Source organism: Podarcis erhardii, assembly GCF_964252035.2.
Source record: "Podarcis erhardii genome assembly, chromosome: 4".
Lineage (NCBI taxonomy): Eukaryota > Metazoa > Chordata > Lepidosauria > Squamata > Lacertidae > Podarcis > Podarcis erhardii.
This window is the reverse complement of record NC_138508.1, coordinates 98846931-98870476: the sequence shown is the minus strand read 5'-3', so window position 1 is coordinate 98870476 and position 23546 is coordinate 98846931. Positions and strand designations below refer to the sequence as shown.

General features: G+C 40.6%; 1 protein-coding gene across 1 annotated transcript in view; it reads left to right on the top strand.

The window, feature by feature from the left end:
- PIBF1 (progesterone immunomodulatory binding factor 1) overlaps positions 1 to 23546 on the top strand; it is an 85652-nt gene that overhangs the window by 19862 nt on the left and 42244 nt on the right. The window contains exon 10 of the mRNA XM_081858104.1: positions 1233 to 1331. Coding sequence (XP_081714230.1) covers positions 1233 to 1331 — 99 coding nt within the window. The remainder of the gene's footprint in view (positions 1 to 1232; positions 1332 to 23546) is intronic.

Genomic DNA, 23546 nt, shown 5'->3' with positions numbered 1-23546 from the left:
GAAAATGTGGTGATGGCCCCTGCCTTGGGTGGTTTAAAAAATATGTTGGATATGTTCGCACATGATATCAGTGTATTATCAGTTGATGCTAATTATGTTAGGTAAATGGAACCTTCATATATATTACACACAAGCACACACATTTGACTCCAGAAAACAGGAGGGGGCGGTTTCTTTCCTATCCTGGCAAGAAAATGCTAGCCTAGATGGACAAGGATGTGGTCCGCACAGCAATTCCACATTGTGACTTGGGACCAAATCCATCTCTTTGGCCTCCTTTGCCCACTTGTGGCTTCACAGTACACTTGCTAGACCCTGTTTGTGGTTTCTCTCCACCCTTCTTGTCCACAGTTTCCAACTATTTTACCATTTCCCTTTTTCATATAGCCTTCCTCCAGGTACTTCCTATCTATCCCCTATCCTTTATTGCTATAGTTCCCTGATGTTAACTTGTCTTATCTTGAAGACCTTACCATTCTGCTTCTCAGCTTTTAGATGCTAGGTCTTTCCAGTTACTACTACCAAAATATCATTGCTTCCCTGTCCCTGAGCTCCTTGTGAGTTTCCTTTCCTACACCCCTGCAAAGTTCTGCTCTCTGACAGATCTGTTGCAATTGCACCTACCCTTTCAACAAGCCTTCTAAGTGGAGATCTTTAATCCCAGTTTGTATCTGCATTAGATTGGAATTGGTTTTTATATAAGTAATGAAGTTGTATGATTTTTATTGTTGATGGTGTTGTTAATCTTTTTGAGATATTTCATAGGAAGTGATTCATAAATGGAATTAATAAGCTAGTACAGTGGTACCTCAGGTTAAGTACTTAATTCGTTCCGGAGGTCCGTACTTAACCTGAAATTGTTCTTAACCTGAAGCACCACTTTAGCTAATGCGGCCTCATGCTGCCGCCACGCGATTTCTGTTCTCATCCTGAAGCAAAGTTCTTAACCTGAGGTACTATTTCTGTGTTAGCGGAGTCTGTAACCTGAAGTGTATGTATCCTGAAGCGTATGTAACCCAAGGCACCACTGTATTCTATCTAAATACATACACAAGTTTCTGTGAAATTTTGAGGGAATTGGTGGATGAAGAATGGAAAGAAAAATGTATGCACATAACCAGATTTTCCCCTGTTGGAGCTCAGTTACAGAAAAACTAGATCAGTACCATAACTTGTGAAAATATACTAGAGAATAAAAGGAACATTTACTCTGAAACACTTTTGAATTTCAGAAATTTAAGAGAAGCCAGAGATAATGCTGTGACTGAGAGAGAAAGAGCTATTGCAGCTGAAAAAGATGCTTTAGGAAAACATGAGCAGCTTTTAGAACAGTAAGTACGTTCACCTTTCGTTTTCCTTTCACATTTATTTAAAAAGAGACTTAAAACATTTGTACAAATAAAGTTGAGGTTTCTGGTTTCAAACTACTTGTTCAGAGGTGTCACTGTGCTTGACAGCTTGAGCTTTTCCTTTCATCCTGTCCAGGCTGTCATATTTAAATCTCTGACAAGCTAACTAGTGTAAATTGTTATTGGGAGCGAAGAATTGGAAAAGCCAAGTTTCTAGTAAACCATTTGAAAAGTTAGCAGAAAAAAGTAAACTTCCCAACGAATGTATATTTGCCTGAACTGTAGTTTGGTAGTTGTTGTCTTTATTGGCATCTTGAATCCATTAGCAAAGATTAGAGATTTCCTTTGGCTCTCCGTGCTAAGCTGTGGAACATTCTGTTTATTGGCAATATGGACATTCTGTTAATTTGTCTGCATAACAACCTTTTTTAGGTAGTTAACTGCTGTCTCTGTCCCACTCTTTTAGTCATTCAACCTCATGGCTCCTTGTTCTTAGCTCCTTCAACCTTAGAGCCCCTTTTCTCACTCAGCTTGCCAGCTGGAAATTCTTACCAGATAGGAAGTCAGAAGTCACTTATTGCTTCATTCATAAGGCTGTTATATCAGTGTTACGATAAAATATGTGCTACAGCTTTTGACACAGCAGTCATGCTATTGAACACTTCTCTTCTCTTGAGAAAGAACTTGGCAGACAGTCTTGGTTTATTGTCGGTCATTTTCATATTTGTCATGAGATTTTCATAAGACTGCAAGTGGTGACATAAAAGTGTAGCATCTTTTATTACTGACTAACATCACTTGGCTTTTGATGTGAAAGTAAATCCATTTTGAAATTTTATGACAGATGTTAATGACAGTTTTGTGCTTATGTGAAAGCTTTTTATATCAGTAAGCTTCTTTTTTAAAGAATATATACTAATATGTTTTTGGTCTCTGGTCTCTTTCTAAAGTGTGACATGTCTTATTTGATTTTCTTGCATATAAAGCAGTAAAGAGTATAAATTAATGATTAGGATGTCTCAACTGAATTAGGTCAAAATAAAATTATGGCATATAAGGTTGTTAATATATTATTAAACTTGAATTCAGCATTTCTGGGAAAGATGCTTATACGTACTTTGGTTTTTAGCAAATTGTCCATTAAAAAAAAATCTGTAGTCATTTTATCATTAAACAAAGCACTTCTGGATTAACCTTGTATTTTTGCTGACTTTTATCAAACATATCCCACTCCCGCATGACCATGGGTCTTTGGGATACCTATGCTCTAAATTATTTTAAGATATGAATGTATGGGGAAAATGAAACAAGTTAGCAAACAATGACTGACATCAATGACTACACAGTTGCACAATAGAAATCCCCTGGCGCATCACGACTTCCACTTTCTCCTTTCCCTCTTCCAGCACCCTTCCCCTGTGGCGCGAGCACACACACACACAGACAAACAAATCTGACTGGTGAGCTGGCTGCAGGGGAGCGAAGAAGAAGGAGAAGCCACACTGCATGAGCAAATACCACTTTGGAAACATTTTAAGCATGTGGTGCCTTCAAAATTACAGTGGGTGATATCAAAATCATACTCTTGAGTAGGCCTATTGAAATGGGTAAATTCTGAGAATGTCTAATGTTAAAGTAACCACCCGGTATTAGTGAAACAAATATTTTTTTTAAAAAAGCAAACTTTGCTCTGGTTCCTGCTTCTGCCACCTGCTGCTTACAAGGGAGTATATACCATTAAATTTTCTTCAGAGTAGATCATGCGTATTAATTTCAGTGGGCCTAAAGGTAAAGGGGCCCCTGACCATTAGGTCCAGTTGTGAACGACTCTGGGGTTGCGGCGCTCATCTCGCTTTACTGGCCGAGGGAGCCGGCGTACAGCTTCCGGGTCATGTGGCCAGCATTACTAAGCCGCTTCTGGTGAACCAGAGCAGCGCACGGAAACGCCATTTACCTTCCCGCCAGAGTGGTACCTATTTATCTACTTGCACTTTTGACATGCTTTCGAACTGCTAAGTTGACAGGAGCTGGGACCAAGCAATGGGAGCTCACCCCGTCACGGGGATTCGAACCGCCAACCTTCTGATCGGCAAGTCCTAGGCTCTGTGGTTTAACCCACAGTGCCACCCACGTCCGTTTCAATGGGCCTACTCTGAGTGAAATCACCACCTGTCAATCATCATAATGTCAGGTGACATTATGCACAGCGCTTTCCAAATGTCGAACAATGCACTGGTTGCTGGGCACTCGGGAGGCGCAGTGGAAGGAGGTTTTCAAGCCCTGTGCTTGGTGATTGGGAAGTGCTGAGCATAAAAGCCCTTTGCACAGCAAGTCCCAAACACTCAGTAGCTCCTTGAGTGTTTTGCATTTGCAAAGCACTGCTCAATCAACGAGCTGTCAGGTGTTTGGGAAGTGCAGTTCAAAGTGCTTTGCAAGCCCTGCACTTCACGTTCACAAAGCCCTTGGGGAGCAGCGTGCAAGAGGCTTTTCAGGCACTATCGATTAATAGTGCCTGTGGTGCACCTTTCAGCCAACCTGCTCCCATGTAGGATGTCCAATATAGGACAGGTGGATGTGACTAGGCTGAAACAGTCTCTTTTTTAAAAATAATAATATTTATTAAGGTTTTAAAGGTTACAGATAAAACAGAAAAACACCAATTTAAACAAAAAACAAAACAGTTATCACAATAGGAAAAAAGAATACCATACAAAGAAAAAAAGATCAAGGAAAAAGGAAAAACAAAAGCAAAAAAACACATCAAACCTACACATAATATATCTTTCATTTGCTTGTTTCCTTGACCTCCTCCCACCTCCCTTTTTTGTATTCTAATTCAGTTAAATATTTCAGCAAATCCTTTCCCTCCTTATTTTATCCTTATAATCTATCTTAATACACTATAATTTTTCATTCTGAAACAGTCTCACAGACTGGTGGTTCCCCACCCCCGATTTAAAAGAATGGAGCGGGAGGCATGAAATATTGTTGCAAGTTTGCTTCATTGATGAAGATAATTGATCTGTGGAAGATATGGAGGGGAGAGGGCAGAACCACAGGGAAAGGAAGTGTTAATTATTTTAAGCCATCCTGATTCAACGGGATTGGATGTAACATGCAGCCAAATCAATAAATAACATTTCTTTGTATGAGCACGTACTTCGGATGTTCAGGACTGATCAAAAAAACAAAAGTGTATTGTTGCTAACCAAGCCCTAGTTACCAATGTTGGTATAATCTGAAACTTCCAAACATATTTGTTTATACAAAGTATATGGAATGTTGCCTAGCCTGACTGGCAGTTAAGAAATGCCTCTGGCAAACCGTGTGATGAAGAGTGTAACTAACACCTAATTTTCTAGTCAGTGCAATTATTATAACTTTATTCTGGTGACTAATAAATCAGTTTCTTAGTCCAATACCTGTTTATAAAACAGAAACAAAATTAGCATCATAATTGAACAGTAACTCTGCATATTTTAAAACTCAAACATAGATTTTAAAATCTGCTCCTTTTAGTTATAGAATCTTGTCTTTTTCTGAAGCAATTGATCGCTTACATCAGCCGGAAAAGCTGTGTTCTCTGTGTTTATGCAATTGCAAATACTATTGCTTAAGGTGAATCACAAGTTCCAGAAAAGGAAAATATCTGTTGATGTAAGGTGTAAGGCAACGTAAGGCAAACACTAATTAGGAAAAATAAATTCTTAGCCAGCAAATTATTAATAGGAAACATACTACCCCAGAACCACCCCAAAAAGGCAATCCTGGGGTTGGGAGACGCTTGAGCAAGGTATGGCACAGAGGGCTGCAGATGGGTGGGAGATCTGGTGTAAATCATGGGACTCTTCCTCCTTTGTGCAACTGGAAGTGCTGTCCTGCATGCGCTAAACACGTTTCAATCCAAGCTGTTGACCACTTCATGAATTATCAAGCTCCACAATGTGTGTTCAGCTGTAGCAGTGCATTTAAACATGTATACTTTATAGGTTACAAATGTGTCACAGACCCCAACAAAAAGAGGTAGCATTGTCATATGGAATATTTTCTTAGAACTTCAGAATACAGTGGACCCACCGGATATGAACTTAATTCGTTCCGGGGTGCCTTACGTACCCCCAAAAGTCCACAACATTAGGCGCCGTTTCTGCGGACACGCAGAAAGCACTTCTGCACATGCATGTGTGGCGAAACCCGGAAGTATACACTTACGGGTTTGCCACGTTCGCAACCCGAAAGTTACGTTACCCAAAGGTAACGTAACACAACGGTCCGCTGTACTTGTAAAACTATGTTGGAAACTGTGGGCAGACTTTTAAGTATGCTGTTTATTTTTTATCTTCATTTATTTATTTTATAAAATTTATACACCACTTTATGGGGGGGACCCTTCAAAAATAAAAGAAGACAATCAAGAAAAATTTACAACAGTATTTTAAAACAGGCAAAAGTTAACATGCTAAAAGAGATTAAAACTACCTCAACTTCCTAAGCATCTATAATTGTTATAATCCTGTTTGGATAGTATGCCTTATGGACTATCACTGGACTACTGTACTTAACATTTATTTATTTCTTTAAAATACCAGTATACCACAATTCCATTAAAATTATCAGAGCTGTTTACAACAATTATACATATATACAATTAAAACCACATAAAAATTTAAATAGGAGATCGTTAACAACAACAACAACAACAACAACAACAACAACAACAACAACAACAACAACAACAACAATTTATTTATTTATAACCCACCCATCTGACTGGGTTTCCCCAGCCACTCTGGGCAGCTTCCAGCAAAATATTAAAAATACAATAAAATATCAGACATTAAAAACTTCCCTAAACAAGGCTGCCTTCAGATGTCTTCTAAAAGTCAGATAGTTCTTTATTTCCTTAACATCTGATGGGAAGGCGTTCCACAGGGTGGGCGCCACTATTGAGAAGGCCCTCTGCCTGGTTCCCTGTAACTCCGCTTCTCGCAGTGACGGAACCGCCAGAAGGCCCTCAGTGCTGGACCTCAGTGTCCAGGCAGAACGATGGGGATGGAGACACTCCTTCAGGTATACTGGGCCGAGGCCGTTTAGGGCTTTAAAGGTCAGCACCAATACTATGAATTGTGCTTGGAAGCATACTGGGAGCCAATGTACCAAGACCGGTGTTATGTGTTCTTGGTGGGCCGCTCCCAGTCACCAGTATAGCTGCCACATTCTGGATTAGTTGTAGTTTCTGGGTCACCTTCAAAGGTAGCCCCACATAGAGCACATTGCAGTAGTCCAAGCAGGAGATAACCAGAGCATGCACCACTCTAGCGAGACAGTCCGCAGGCAGGTAGGGTCTCAGCCTGCATACTAACTATTGCAGGAGATATACTCTTAAACTGCCTCCATAAGCCTCCATTTATTTGTGAAATAGTCTGATCCTGAATCTAAAAGTTAAAGAAAAATCCATGCAGTCTGAAAATAGTGATACCTGCTGGCTATCCTACCTTCATTCTACAATAAAGTGGCATTTGACTTTTCGACAAAAAGAGACCCTTTCGACTATTATTAATGGGACATCAATGCAGCATAGAAATTTTCGGCAATAGTGCAGAAGGAGCATAAACCTCTGACCTGGCTTTGCCTCAATGTTCCATAATGTCTAGTGTCTGTAGCTGGAACCTGTCGCTTTGCTTTGCTTTGGTTTTGCTTTAACAATTTCTTTGGGCAACAATTATGGAAAATATCTCCACAAATAAAGCTGTCCCTACCTCCTTTTGTGGGTTTTTTTGCCCTTGACAGTAAGGAAAACTGACTTGAGAAAATATATTATAGTACTGTGTCTATAAGCGTATATCTTGGGAGGCTTGGAAGTCACACTGTCACAAATTCAAGGATGTGTATTCTGCAGTCAGAACTCCCTAGCACTGCTGTGGTTTTGGGTTTTTTTATTGCTTAAGAGGTATAAGATGACTTGCTTTCACACTGGCTTATGACTCAGAGTAGCTACCACTTTGGCAACACATTTGCATACAGATGGACAAAGAACCCAAAATGCAACAGTACCAGGATTTGGCATAAAGTCTTTGCATCTCTCTTCTTTAAAAGAGTGGTGTTTAACGCTTCCTCTCTAAAGAATGACCTTAGAATCCAGAGGGTTGAGCTTTTGGCCCTGGCTTTAATCCAAGGCAAGCTTCACCAACTGCTATTTTAAAAAGGAAAACAAAGGCTTATTAAAAAGCAGTGGGGCAAAAACTTGACCTGCAAAAAACAAAAGGAAGCATTTATTTATTATATTTATTTAACTCACCCCCTCCCCTCCTGTAATTTCAAATCAGTTTTCAAAGTGGCTTAGAGAAAAAGATAATAAAACAATGAAGGGAACAGCATCAACATGGCATCAAATGGCGAAAATCAACTAAATGTGTGTGCAAATGGCTGACACTTAAAACTTTTCATTCTAGGCACCAGATAAGCAGCTCTAGAGAGAGAGTTCTGTGATTGGGGTGTCTGTATTGAGAGGGCTCTCTCCTGGTGATAACTGATTGCTATGGCACCTGCAGAATGGTCTCCTTTGCAGAATGTTTTACACAGGAAAGATGCCCCTCATGTATGTACTGTATATTAACTTAGAAGTTGGAGACTCGCCAATACAGTGGTGCCTCGCAAGACGAAAAGAATCCGTTCCGCGATTCTCTTAGTCTAGCGGTTTTTTCATCTTGCGAAGCAAGCCCATTGATGGCTTAGCGGCTTAGCGGATCAGCTGATAAGCGGCTTAGCGGCTTAGAAAAAGGGGGGAGGGGGGGAAAACCGCAGGAACTCGCAAGACATTTTCGTCTTGCGAAGCAAGCCCATAGGGAAATTCGTTTTGCGAAGCGCCTCCAAACGGAAAACCCTTTCGTCTAGCGGGTTTTCCGTCTTGCGAGGCGTTCGTCTTGCGGGGCACCACTGTATTATCTTTGGTGGCTAATCAATTGGGCACCAACACCAAACACATTGTTAAAACCAGTACAGTGGCACTTCGGGTTACATACGCTTCAGGTTACATACGCTTCAGGTTACAGACTCCACTAACCCAGAAATAGTGCTTCAGGTTAAGAACTTTGCTTCAGGATGAGAACAGAAATTGCGCAGCGGCAGCAGGAGGCCCCATTAGCTAAAGTGGTGCTTCAGGTTAAGAACAGTTTCAGGTTAAGTACGGACCTCCGGAACGAATTTAAGTACTTAACCCAAGGTACCACTGTACCTTCTAAATCTGAGGCATGCTTCTGCATAGGCAGGCTGAGCAATCTTGAAACAGATTAGCCATTTTAACAGAGGTGCAAAAAGGGAGGGCAGAGTTATTTGGCTGTATCCGGCTAAGTCCTACTCGAGAGTAGAGCAATTGAAATTAAATGAACCTAAGTTAGCCATGTCATTAACTTCAGTGGGTCTACTCCTGAATAGTACTAGCATTGCATACTACATACAGACAGATTCTTAATTAGTGAGCTTTTTGTTTTTATGTTTTAAGGAAAAATGTGTTCTGATCTAGGATAAACTGTGATGAATTGTTCTTCTAATGGCAAAAGACACAGTTGGACTTGAAGTGTTTTATCTTCATTTTAAAATACATATTTTGACGTGGACAGATGGACATTTCAAAACTTAACAATTTACGACTTCAGAAAAAGTTAGGATGGCTCCCTGCTTAACCAGAGTGGAAACAAGACGATTTCAGTAGATACCAGGTTGTACGTCTTGTGATGTTGCAGGACCTGTGAGTATCCCATGATTTTAAAATGACTAAATTAGAAGGCGGTTATGGTGTTTAAAATAGCATCAAGCTATGTTTCTAGCTAATGTGCCTGTTTCTTCAACTTTTGCCAAAAAAATAATAATATGTTTGAAGATAAGACTGTTGAAGCTCAGTTTACTTCTGAGCCTAAGGAGACATAGATGGATGAAATATGCCCTGTCCAGCCACAGAAATGTGTGTGACCTGCTGGTTAAAAACAGTTAGTCTTGGTGATTTCTTTATTTTATTTTTGATTGATTCAGATAATAAATCAGTAAAAGACACAGGACAGTTATATACTACCCTCATGGTAAAACTAACTGGAGCACTTGAAATTTTAAAAGTTAACCTCAAGTTGTGAGCATATATATTTTTGAACATAGGGCGGTATACAGCTAAACAGTTCTGCTAGCACAAGGACTTTTAGCTACACAATGGAATGTCCCCGTGTACCCTCTAAATCTGCTATGGGGGTTTTCTAGCCTTCTGGAGTAGATTTATGGGGTGCACATGAGAAGAAGACAAGATAGAGAAATTCCATTATACAACTAAAAGTCCTTGTGCTAGTGGAACCATTTAACTGGATACCACTCAATTTCTATATATTCTTATGTAGTATTCCCTATTACCGTATTTTTCGCCCTATGGGACGCACTTTTTCCCCTCCAAAAATGAAGGGGAAATGTGTATGCGTCCTAAGGGGCGAATGCAGGCTTTCGCTGAAGCCTGGAGAGCGAGAGGGGTTGGTGCGCTATCCGCAAGCCTTGGGAGCCCGCGGGAGTTCCTGCTGGGCTCCCACGGCTTGCGGAGAGCTGCCTGCACCCCGAAGCCCTGGCGCGCTGAGCAGTCATGCCCGGGCTTCGGGTAGCTCTGCGCAAGCCGCGGGAGCCCTCCCGCGGGGGAAGCTCTAGCTAGGTGGGGAATAAATTTTTTTTTCTTTATTTCCCCCCCCAAAAACTAGGTGCGCCCTATGGGCCGAAAAATACAGTATATACAATGCATCCTAGTGGTGATTTAAGTTACTTTTCATAGCCCTTGAAATGCTATTTAAAACAAAACTTGAAACTTCTGATGGTATATAATAGCAGCATGATTAACCCTTGTCTATTCTCAATAACTATGTTTATGTTACTCTTTTAGCTGTGTGTTTATATTACCCTAGTAACATGTCCATCATTATGATACGTGGAACAGACAAAGGGTCAGAGTGAATTCCTGTATATTGCAGGGACATGGGTTTTTTATGAATAGAGTTGGCTCTTCCACCCTCCTGGTATCAAGAACATAGAGGCATCTCCAATAACAACACTGTGTGTGTGTGTGTGTGTGTGTGTGTGTGTGTGTGTGTTTTAAACTACATTTTAATCTTGATTTTCCTTCAAGGAATTTAGGATGGCACACATTATTTCTCTGTTTTCTTTCCTCTCCCCTCCCTGCCCTTTTTCGCCACCACACACCGCACTGGCTTTTTGTGTGACAGTGAGTGGCAGCAATGCACCTATAACAAACCAAGTAAAGATGTGTACTCAAGTTGGGGGACAACATTGGAATTAGGGTTAAATCTGTGCTTGCTGAAGTGGGTTATTGTCTCTCCTCCAGAGCATTCCCAATTGCAGCCCATTTATTTTGTCCTGTAGAGCTAAATGGGAGCCCCGGAAGTGAATTGTAGAGCCTACAAAGAATTAAAAGCTGGAATTCTATTTGGAAAAAACAAACTCTGGGCCAATTAACTGAAGTAATGGTGCATGTGTTTGTATAACCTGTTCAGTTTAGTCTTCCTTGGGAAAATTTGCTCCCCTCTTTACTCTGATCTTAAGCAAAGCCATGGCAGTTCATAAAAGCTGGATGATAATTTTAAAAACAATTTAAAGAAACGCTACAACCATAAGGACTGTTCTGTAATGTCATCCTAGATCTGTGAATAAAAACAGCAGTGAAAACAGACACATTTTCCAGAATTTTAAATATTATGTTTACTGGAGCGGAAGTTCCATAAATTACTGCCAATGAAGTGTGAGTATGTTTCTCCCACTTGTAAATGAGCTTTTATTTCCTACAGTACATATTCTGCTGCCACAATGACTCATCTTATACATGTTTTAGTTTAACTCCAAAAACGTTTTAAATCTTGGCAGTGGTACTGGGATGTTGCACCCTGCTGTAGAAACTTAAAAATTTATGGTCAGTTGCAGCAATAACCAATGTTTGCTGGTGTTGATGTCTCCAGGTTATATAGAGTGATTATGAGAATATTTAAAAGAATTGTGAATTGTGCATTTGTTGTTTTCTGAACTTGATGTGGTGGTAATTCTGTTCTCTGATCTGTCACAACTGGGCGCTTGTTGACTCGCAGAAAAAAATGAAACAGTATTATCGGTTGCCCTCCCTCATTTATGCTAGCTAACTCCTTGTGCATGCTTACAGATAATTGGTAAATGGAATGAAAAATGGAATCCTGTATGAGAAAATGTTTAGAAAAGTTGCTACTATGGGACTGACGTAGTTGTGAGACACTTTACAAGTTTTAATATCTCCATGGTGGTCTGTAATGCTGGTGATATCTTTGTTTATGTGTCTACTTTCAATTGTTTTTACCGCTAGCACCTTGATTCTACGCACATTTACTTCCCATGGATTAGAGCTATTATAAGCATCTCAGAGTGCTTAGAATTGGAGCTTATAGAAATATCTGCTTGTGTAAGCATATTAATCAATATAGGGCATTTTCTTTCAAGTGAAGTTTTTGTTGTTGTTGTTCAACAGGTTTTTCCATTGGGAACGTTGCCAAGTTGTACTTTTTTATTGTTTAACCCAGGACTTACACGTAGTGGAGCTCAACTTTCTGTCATGGCGTTATTTTCTTTCAAATGTTCCTAAGCCTGATGGCATCCCCTGTGTTCATAATCCTTTTGGTAATTTATCTTCTCTGGATATGCTTTCCCTGAGCTGATAAATGACAACTGCTTTGTGCCATTTTAACTACTATCCTTCCAAACCTTCACTGGTGACACATGAAAGCTCATCTTACTCATCATGGCTTTCGGACATGCACGATGTTGTAATTTGTATATAAACACATGTGAATTCATCTCTATACTAAATGACTTCTACCCAGATTAATTTTGACAGTTTTGCAGTCTTTAAGCTTACAAATGCCCCAAGTTTACTGCAACGGAATAGTGCAGGTTTCAGGACCAATACAAACCTTCATTCTGAGACTGCACAGATTTCATCAGAAGGCAAAGGAGGCTTTTAGATCCTGTCCATTAGAATCTGGTGAAAATACTAAACAGTTTTGGGATGCAAAATTGAGAGGTTGGGGAAGCGTTGAACTTCTGTTTAGAACATGCGATGTATTGAATGAAAGCCAGTAAACTGAAGCTCAGTACAGATTATTTATTTATTTCATGTATAAGGTGATAGTTGTGTTGGTAAGTGGTACATTTGACCAGGAAGGTAGGCTTCTACCTGTTCAGGTACATAACCAGCCTGAGGTACTGTTGAATCAAGTATTGCCGCTGGCCTATAAAGCAGGTTCTTTCACTGAGCTGCAGTCCTTCCTATGTTGAATGCACCTCACTTCTCTTCTCCAGCGGTGGTAATAGACAAAAATTGTATTGGCTTTAAAAAATAATAATTCTCTCCCTTCCTCACTGCCTGGTCTGCCTTTTTATATGATGGTTCTTTGAAGGGACACGGGAGATGGCTTAATTTTGGCTCCCTTGTGCCGCAACACACACCCTGTATTTGTTACAGTCATCTCTTGGAAGTTAATGTCAGATCTCTATATACTTTATTTTTGTATCTGTTCCTGTAGGGATGTGTGCCGTTTTAATGGTGAAGCCAATCATAAAGTTGCAGTCCTTAACTATAAAAGCAGACTAGTTCTATTGTGCTTTGCAATATGTAGTTAAGATGCAAGCTTTAGAGGAAATGGAAGAAGATGCAGAGAGGTTGTTGTTCCAAAGAAAGAACTGGAAATAATCTTGACCGACAGAGAAGGAAGAGAGAGAACTTGCCCAAATGTATTTTCTGCCCTGGCTTTTTGAAGCAATGCAGAACCTCCTTTGGAAATTAGGCTTTATCCTTTCAATCCGCACCCAGTTTAAAAGGATGCTGTTAGATATAAAAATCTGGATGAGGATTAAACAGAACTGATTTTATAACATAAATGTGCCTAGGTCTCACTGGATTTAACTACAACTTTGCACTTATTAAACTAAAATGTACTATGTGTTCTGTGCAGGATTTGAGCGTTCTGCATTGCTTAATTGATCATTGCCGATTCAATGATGGTCCAGATGTTGTGATTTTTATCGGCAATTTGTTCTAGCATCTGGATGTCATCAGTATTTTTGAGCACCTATTAGTTTTTATTTCAGAATTGCCAATGAATGTTGGTTTTGTATGCTAATAACTCAGTTCAATGAGTTTAACAGGCTTCTAACTAGACAGAGTCAATATACCACATATTCCCAGAAATTCATCTTTGCGCAAATCACTTCACATAGAAAACAGTATCACTACTGTAGTACAATAACAGTCCATAATGCCCTTAGTACAACATTAACACACACAAATCAACAGAGATAAAAAATTAAGGGAGTATGAAGCCCACCAATGGGTCAAATAAAATATCAAATAACTTCATGTTCAAAAGCGGCCCCATACCTGATGACATTAGTGTCTGACAAGCATCCTCCGCTCCTGTCATTTATGCCTGAAAAGGTTAGAAAGTCTACACAGAGTTCTTCTGCAAGCGGCTCCCTTATGGAGGCTCTCAGGGCTAAGCAGGTGGAAACAGCCATCCTCTCCAATGGCAAATACAGTGCATGTGTCTCTGAATTACCTAGCTTGAATCTAGTCTCATCATGCTCATGATCCCATAATCAGTCAAAAATTAAAGAGCCATCCGATAAGCAATGGCTGGATCTTTGCATAGAAATGATAATAATTTTGGCCCAGTACAGTGGTGCCCCGCAAGACGAATGCCTCGCAAGACGGAAAACTCGCTAGACGAAAGAGTTTTCCGTTTTGGAGGTGCTTCACAAAACGAATTTCCTATGGGCTTGCTTTGCAAGACGAAAATGTCTTGCGAGTTCCTGCGAGTTTTTTTCCCTTTTTCCCCCCTTTTTCTAAGCCGCTTATCCGATAAGCCGCTAAAAGCCGCTAAGCCACTAATATCACTAATCCACTAAGCCGTCAATGGGCTTGCTTCGCAAGACGAAAAAACCGCTAGACGAAGAGAATCGCGGAACAGATTCTTTTTGTCTTGCGAGGCACCACTGTATATATAGTTAATGGGTGATGTTGGTCCTTATATGGAGAAGCAGTCAGTGTTCACCCAGCCAGCACACACCTAAAGTAACACTTTGCGTGGATATCTGTATGTGTGGATATCTACACGTATGTATACAAAAGAGCCTGATTTGCGTACTGTGTCCCATTTTTTAGTAGGAAGAACCATCCAAACCCAACAACCGTTTGTGGGCCTCCCTGTGAAGTGACTCTGACTCTCAATACTTTAGTGTTCATAGGGAAGAGGGATGCACCAAGTAAAAGATGAGCGCTTTCCAGTGTCTGAGCTCGTTCAAAGAAATAGCCAGATCTTGGTTAACTCCCCCTGCATTAAGGCCAGGAGAACAACAAGTATGAATGAAGTTACATGTTAATATAGGACAGGAACACGCTCAACAGAAAAAGATTGCAGTAAAGTGCCAGTTTGGTGCATGAAGCAACTGAGACTTGGGATCACATAGCAGGTTCATTGAGGGTCAGCTTTGGTAGGGCAGGTGTTAAGCATGTATCAGATACCAACATCGTACGGTGGTGGTGTCAGAGAGTGTAAGGCAGCAACTGAATTGGATGCCATCAGGTAACAACTAGGAAAGTGTGGTTTGATGTCTGTTGGTGACAAGTTTTCATGGGGTTTTTTCTTTAGGTTTGGTGATCTTGGAGGCCCACAGAATTTGAGAGAGAGTGTGTGAAAGAGAGTGTGTGTGTGTTTTCAGTATGCTGTTTGTGAGTGGTGCTTTGACAAAAGACTTTTAAAATCATCTCAATAATACCCTGCATTCATTGCACGTTATCCTTATTTTTCTTTAAAATTTTGCATATACTTTGAATTAAGATTTTGTATTTCACTATCCCCAGCAAAAGAAAAAGAAACTGTTCCGCACAATAGTAGGTTTTACTTGCTGCAAAAGCTGATTCAAGCAACCCCTCCCTCCCTCCCTTCCTTCCTTCCTTCCTTCCTTCCTTCCTTCCTTTCTTTCTTTCTTTCTTTCTTTCTTTCACATCTTTTCCTGAATTACAAATGCTGTATCTTGCTCCATTTCCTAGCTTCTGGCTACCTTGAAACACAGATATTCCCCCCCCACAGACACACACACACATACTGCATCCATCCCCTCTTGTGGGTTCTCTGAATTTCATGTGGGTCATATAATGTGGGAGTTGAAGGAAAGAAGCTGGAGGAAAACAAATACAACTGCCTCTTGGGTGGAAGAATCCAGGATAGTACACACAGTCCAGGGATTCCTTACCCAGCCATCAGGGAAGGGGGGGTAGGAATGACAGAAATGTATCACCACAATAACAGATTGTGTGGCGGAATGGAAAGGTCACAGTGTGTCTAACTAGGAACTGAAATCTCTAATTTAATCTTTCTAGGTTTATCTTTCAAGAGCGCATTCAGCCAAAAATATGCAGTGGAGATCTGCTTATTCTTTTTTGAGCACTAGACTTCAATTCTTTGGCAAGCTGAACGTCTGAGGCATCAGGGAATGCACAGGAGAATATTTCATACAGAGGCTCTTGGTTGACTTAAATATAGAAAAAACAAATGAGACTAGAATAGTTAGCATGCAGAAATGTGTTTTTTTAAAAAAAAAAAATCTGAAATTTAAAGCTTTAGATAAGACTACAAGCCTGGCAAATAGAGATGCCCACACTAAAAATTAGAGATTAAAAATACCTAAAATCTCACAATAAAGAGGAAGCAATTTTCAAACAAAGTTGGACAAAGTGTCAGGAACAGCCTTGCCCTGTAAGTTAATTGACCTTGTATCTACAGTGGTACCTCAGGTTACATACGCTTCAGGTTACATACACTTCAGGTTACAGACTCCGCTAACCCAGAAATAGTGCTTCAGGTTAAGAACTTTGCTTTAGGATGAGAACAGAAATAGTGTTCCGGCAGCGCAGCGGCAGCAGGAGGCCCCATTAGCTAAAGTGGTGCTTCAGGTTAAGAACAGTTTCATGTTAAGAACGGACCTCTGGAACGAATTAAGTACTTAACCTGAGGTACCACTGTACATGGAGACCTGAAAGGCATTGCTCTGTTTAGAATTCTGCCCCCCCACCCCCGGTAAGCTTCTTGTATGTATAGCATTTTAATTTTAACATGACGTGTTAGTTTTGAAATTTATTTATCCATGGCTTCCAGCCCTTTTATTGGAAACAATAGGGGAAAATGTGGCTTTGCTAAAATTAGTAGGATTGTTTTATGTGTAGCTTAATACATAGTTAAAAGGGACTCGGGTGGCGCTGTGGTCTAAACCACAGAGCCTTTGGCTTGCCGATTGGAAGGTCAGCAGTTTGAATCCCCACGAGAGGGTGAGCTCCCGTTGTTTGGTCCCAGCTCCTGCCCACCTAACAGTTCAAAAGCATGTCAAGTGCAAGTAGATAAATAGGTACCACTCTGGCGGGAAGGTAAACAGCGTTTCTATGCGCTGCTCTGTTTTTGCCAGAAGCGGCTTAGTCATCCTGGCCACATGACCCAGAAAAACTGTCTGCGGACAAACGTTGGCTCCTTCGGCCAGTAAAGCGAGATGAGCGTCGCAACCCCAGAGTCGTCTGTGACTGGACCTAACAGTCAGGGGTACCTTTACCTTTACCTAATATATAGTTAGAGTAGTTACATAATCTATGATCAAACTATATTGGTCCATAACAAAAAATACTTTTGTAACATGAGTATTTGGTGGTGGTTGTTTTCATTTAGAAGTCTACATTGATATTTCACTTATGTCCTTCCCTACAAATAGACCTGTTGTAGTATATATACTGTGTGGCAGTAATAGGGAATCTTTTTAAGGTTCACATTTGCATTGGAGTAATCGGTTGGGAGCTTATTCACAACAGCAGATATTGAAATTTGTTGGGTGCTAGAACAGTAAATGTGTTTAAGCTTAATTCACATCGCATTCCTTTTTTAAAAATCATGACGAGAGAGTTGAATTGGATTTCTTTAAATGCATGCTTGGGATTCCTATCAGCCCATTTGTTGGGCATACTCAGCACCTTCAGCTTAGGCAAAAAAATAAAAATACTGCATTCATTCAGTAGTTCATTTTGCAGCCAACGACCACAGATGATATTACAGCTGAGATGTTTTATGACGGACATAGCCACATTGTGGTACTTGATTTTGGCAAAAGAAGACTTCTTCTTACCAATTCTAGAGGTAAAAAGAAACATAAAGGGCTTCATGAGGAATATTAACTTGCCAAGAGTAGTATTTCCAGCTCATTTAATTGTTGGGAAAAGTGGCATTGCTTATAATTTCTATTCACTCACAAGTTCACTTTAGCTGATTAATCTTGTTAGGTTTTTGGTTGTTGTTGTTATGAGATGACAGTGGAAGAAAAGAGGTCTTCCATCCTGATCAAAAGACTGGCATCTGATTTATTTATTTTAACCCCCCCCCCCCCAGCAAAGGAACCCACGTGGGTGCCTCTCTCAGCATGTAGGTCCAAGGAAAGACCGATCTCATTACTAACTTGCTGTAAACTATCTATGCGTGCTGCGGAATACTTTGGAAATGTACAGTGGTGCCCCACAAGACGAACGCCTCGCAAGACGGAAAACCCGCTAGACGAAAGGGTTTTCCGTTTTGGAGGCGCTTCGCAAAATGAATTTCCCTATGGGCTTGCTTCGCAAGACGAAAATGTCTTGCGAGTTCCTGTGGGGGTTTTTCCCTCCCCCCCCCTTTCCTAAGCCGCTTATCAGCTGATCCGCTAAAAGCCGCTAAACCGCTAATAGCGCTAATCCGCTAAGCTGTCAATGGGCTTGCTTTGCAAGACGAAAAAACCGCTATACGAAGAGCCTCACGGAACGGATTAATTTCGTCTTGCGAGGCACCACTGTATGTAGCCTGTGTCGTCTTATACTTGGCAGACTGTATCTGCCACAACCTCTCCCGCTTTCCCCAGCTTCATTACGCTGCAACATCATTCCATTCTGCAAAGCAAGCAGGTGCTTGTTGAATATGGATGGAGCTGTGCTGGAAGAATGTTGATGGACACTCAGATTTCCAGCCACACAGGGAGGTGTACATAAAATGGCCAGTTTCCAAGAAGTCTCATACCTCTGTTGTAATCCAAACTTCTCTGGCAGCGATGGTCATGGTGAAGTGTCAAAACAACATATTTCTGTTTTATTTTCATTGCGACACGAACACCTGAAGCCTTCAAACGTGTGACTTAGTCATGCAAATGTGGATGAACCAGTCTTTTTAGCCAGTGTGAAGGGCAATCTCTTGGTAGAAACACCTTTAATAAAAAGAAAAGACATTCATGAAATAGTTTTAAGCACTCAACATTTTTACTTCAACGTATTTAGATCTGTGGTATATAATAATATGGAAATACATAGGTATGTATGCAGTATTTAATATTTGCCATGTGTAAATTCATAAATTGTGTCCTGGAGAAACACTTCACTGATTTGATATTTGATCATATGAGCATTAATTCCCATGTTTAATAATAATAATAATAATAATAATAATAATAATAATATGTTTATACCCTGGCCCATCAGTGTACAGTGATGCACTATACACAGTAGAGGAAGGATCATAGAAAACCACTTACTATTAAAAACAAATGCTATTTAGCATATTAGTTATTGTTTATTTTATCACCAGTTCCTTCAGAAACAGATTTAGGTTTGTGGATTTTCTTTGTGCATGAGACTTACACAGTCTTTCTTCAATTCTGTGTATTTATCACATGCCAAAATAAACTGCAAATGTTTATTGCCATGTTGGGAGAGTGGCAATGACGTAGGTTGCTATTTAGCTACTAGCGGAGCTGCTCAGCATTCAAAAAGTTTAAGAGGCAGTCATTAGAATGTGACTGCTGTTTTGATGGATCTTCTGACTGTTGTCACGTTGAAAGGATTTATCCCAAATGTAGATAAAGAAGTATTTCTTTGTGCTTGCGGTGACAGACTAATGCTCCTCCACCTTGTAAGCTATTGGTGAGCTTGCTTCAAAACCTTTTGCCATCGCCAAGGAGATCATTACATGCTGTTCTTCTGTTAACAAATGTTTGCACAAAGTTGAAAATATTACCACAGTGACAAAACAGCCTGAACACTGGACATATCAAGCTCAGGTTAAGAAAATAAATCCCAGCTATTTCACTTGAAGAGCAAAGTCTCCATTGTAATCAGCAAAGCTTAATAGTGTTCTGTGTTACAACATGGTAAGAGAGGACAAAAAATGTTTGAGGTAAATTAGATCATAGTTCAGTCTTTGAGGTAACAGCAGCTCTGTAGAAGTTACTATTATTACCAAACCCCATTTGTTTGTGTGGCTTCTAGTCAGTCATGTTTTCTGTCCCTGGTCAAAGTTACCAATGAATGGGAATAAATAATTTCATTTTTTATTTACTTTACTCATTGCTATGTATTTTATTTTAAATTTATTTTACTTTATTTTAATTTAATTTACTTCATGATTTTAGTTCTGTACGCATTTAGTTTAATTTCCATTATGTTCAATGCGACTTTCATGCACATTTGTGTGCAGGCTAAGAGCCCTTGCCTAGTAATGGTATTCTAAAATTGCATTCCTTTTCTACGTAATGATGCTGTGTTGATGGTGATAAACGGATTTCTAATTTTGATTCCTTTTGTATTCTGCATGTTGTTTTGCTGCATTTCCGTGTTTCTGGCCCAGTAGCTCCTGGTAGTGGTCGGGCAGAGGGCATTAAAGCAGTGATTATGGTACAGCATTTACAGCAAGAGGCTTTAACAGAGCCGTAAGCTTCTCCTCAGTCTGTCGAAAAGAGAGATTTTACTAAACCAAAATGCAAAACGCTATGTATGTTTAATTACTAGATGGGAAGCAAATGCAACATCTGGCAAGAACTTCAGTTTAAATCACTTTTAATGTTTTGGACAACAGAAATAGTACTTAAAAGAAGATAACATGCACTAAGGGTTTGTCATCTACTGGGAATTGTAGCTGCAGTTGCCAAAAAAAATAGTAGTATAAATCTTCCTCTTATTTCTGTATTCACTTACATGGAATATTGCTACAGGAGCCATAATACAAACTCCATTTACACCGAGAAACAATTCTTATGCTAAATGAGATTGTATGGCCAAGCAAATGGCTTATTTGGACAATAGAAGCTGATATCTAAGAGCAGGTTACTGGGTTAAAGTTCATTGCAGGATTTGTGGGCGGGGGGGGGGGGTCAACTTTAGGTTACCTAATGCCCTTGCCAACATCACCTTGCCAACAAAGGTCCGTATAGTTAAAGCCATGGTTTTCCCAGTAGTGATGTATGGAAGTGAGAGCTGGACCATCAAGAAGGCTGATCGCCAAAGAATTATGGTGCTGGAGGAGACTCTTGAGAGTCCCATGGACTGCAAGAAGATCAAACCTCTCCATTCTTAAGGAAATCAGCCCTGAGTGCTCACTGGAAGGACAGATCGTGAAGCTGAGGCTCCATTACTTTGGCCACCTCATGAGAAGAGAAGACTCCCTGGAAAAGAACCTGATGTTGGGAAAGATGGAGGGCACAAGGAGAAGGGAATGACAGAGGACGAGATGGTTGGACAGTGTTCTCAAAGCTACCAGCAGGAGTTTGACCAAACTGCGGGGGGCAGTGGAAGACAGGAGTGCCTGGCATTCTCTGGTCCATGGGGTCACGAAGAGTCGGACTAGACTAAACGACTAAACAACAACAACATTTCTAATGTCTTAATAGTACATTTTAGATGGGGGGCACAAGGAGAAGAGGACGACAGAGGACGAGATGGTTGGACAGTGTTCTCGAAGTTACAGACATGATTCTGATCAAACTGGTCCATGGGGTCACGAAGAGTCGGACATGACTAAATGACTAAACAACCACAACAATGCCCTTGAAATGGACTTCTATGGATGTTCCATTAGTTGGTTGATTCAGCATTTCTCAAACTAGATTAAAGTTGTACATTCTGCTGCAAGAGATTCCCAGTTTTCTGTTTTATTTATTTAGAGCATTTGTACTCCACTCTCCAGGGACACGGGTGGCGCTGTGGGTTAAACCACAGAGCCTAGGACTTGCCGATCAGAAGGTCAACGGTTTGAATCCCTGCGACGGGGTGAGCTCCCGTTGCTTGGTCCCTGCTCCTGCCAACCTAGCAGTTCAAAAGCACATTAAAGTGTAAGTAGATAAATAGGTACGGCTCCAGCGGGAAGGTAAACAGCGTTTCCATGCGCTGCTCTGGTTCGCCAGAAGCAGCTTAGTCATGCTGGCCACATGACCCGGAAGCTGTACGCCGGCTCCCTCGGCCAGTAAAGCGAGATGAGCACCGCAACCCCAGAGTCGTTCACAACTGGACCTAATGGTCAGGGGCCCCTTTACCTTTACCTTTACTCTGCTTTCCAGCCAAAAAAGGCCCCCATTGCAGATGAAATCAAAACAAGACACTCCCTATGCTCAAGCTTACATTCAAACAAACAAGCATTATTTATATCCCACCCATCTGGCTGGGTTTCCCCAGCCACTCTGAGCGGCTTACAGCATATATGAAACATAGTAAAACATCAAACATTGAAAACCTCCTGATACAGGATGTCTTCTAAAAGTTATGTAGTTCCTTATCTCCTTGACATCTGAAGGAAACGCGTTCCACAAAAGGGAAAAGGGACAATGAGAGGAGAGGAAAATAAAACTCAAAACTCAGACACCAATTTCTAGACAGTTGTTCCCATATTGACTGGCCGGCATAGTTCAGAGGCAGAAGGTTCCTGATAGAGCTGGCCTATCACAGCCGAGCCAATGGAGTGAGCTCTGCTTCTCAGCTCTCAATTCAAAATTGATTATTTCTTCACTTTGTTATTTGTCTAGAAAATGTTTTCCAATTAGCCTTAACTCTCCAGAGTATTTCCATCAGCACAGATGACTAAAGCATGTTTTAAATATATCTATTATATATCCTACTTTGAGGTTATCATTTCTGAATGAAGCCCATTTAGCAAGGACGTGCTTTTGATGGATATATAACTGAGAAGCTATGAAAGGCTGTGGCTTTCCCAGTAAGTGTATTCTACATGCAGAAATTCTGGACTGCAAGTATGTGTAATGGATACATGTGAATCTATGCACATTAATTTCATACAGTTTTCTTCCACCCAGGAAAAATTGTGAAACTGATGTTTTGCACAGTACTTGATAGCACCTCTTTTGAAGCACCAAAAGCCCTTTTTTTTTTCGATGGCAATCTTTGCCTGGGGTTTTAAACTGTAGAAAGGTGGAGTTCTTTATCTCTTAATCTGGTTTTACATTGGATTATGGGGGTGTGAGAGAAAGATTAGGAAGATGGTTCCTGTTTCTAAATGTAATTAATTTTATTGCATTTAAACAATCCAGTCATGAAATGCTAGAAAATATTTAATTAAGAATTGGCAGTTCTAGCAGAACTTTGCAGTTTCCAGAGAACACAAAGAGGGGAGACAAAAAGCCTAATTTTTTCTTGGAGTGAGAACCCCAAGTTTAGGAAAATCAAGTATTTTAAACTGTGTTAGCTGTACCTATGGCAACCTTCTAATAGATGTCTCACTCAGCAGATCTCAAAGTGGATGGTACCTCACCCCAGGGGGCAGTGGGATTACCATGGGGGCACTAAGAGGCAAGGGCAGGGCTCAGCAACCTTTTTCAGCTGTGGGCCAGTCCACTGTCCCTCAGACCATGTGGTGGGCCGGACTATATTTTGAAAAAAAAATATGAACGAATTCCCATGTCCCACAAATAACCCAGAGATGCATTTTAAATAAAAGGACACATTCTACTCTTGTAAAAACACACTGATTCCCAGACCATCCGTGGGCCAAATTGAGAAGGTGATTCTACCGGATCCAGCCTTAGGTTGCCTACCCCTGGACAAGGGAGTAGCAGGGGTCCCTGAAGGTGGACCCCTCTGAGCATGTTGCTTGCTTATTTACAATTGACCAGGCTAGAGTCTGAGCCAGAAGAGAAAGATGGGATACAGTATGATGATCTGTAAGTTTTTTGTGACAGTTTGGATATGCTACATAAAGATATGGCTGAGCAATTAGAGGGCTTTTTATGGTAATTCCAGATTGGGTGACAAATCTATTTTCAGATGCCGAGGAAATTGAGGTAGGGAAGGAAGAACTAACTGAG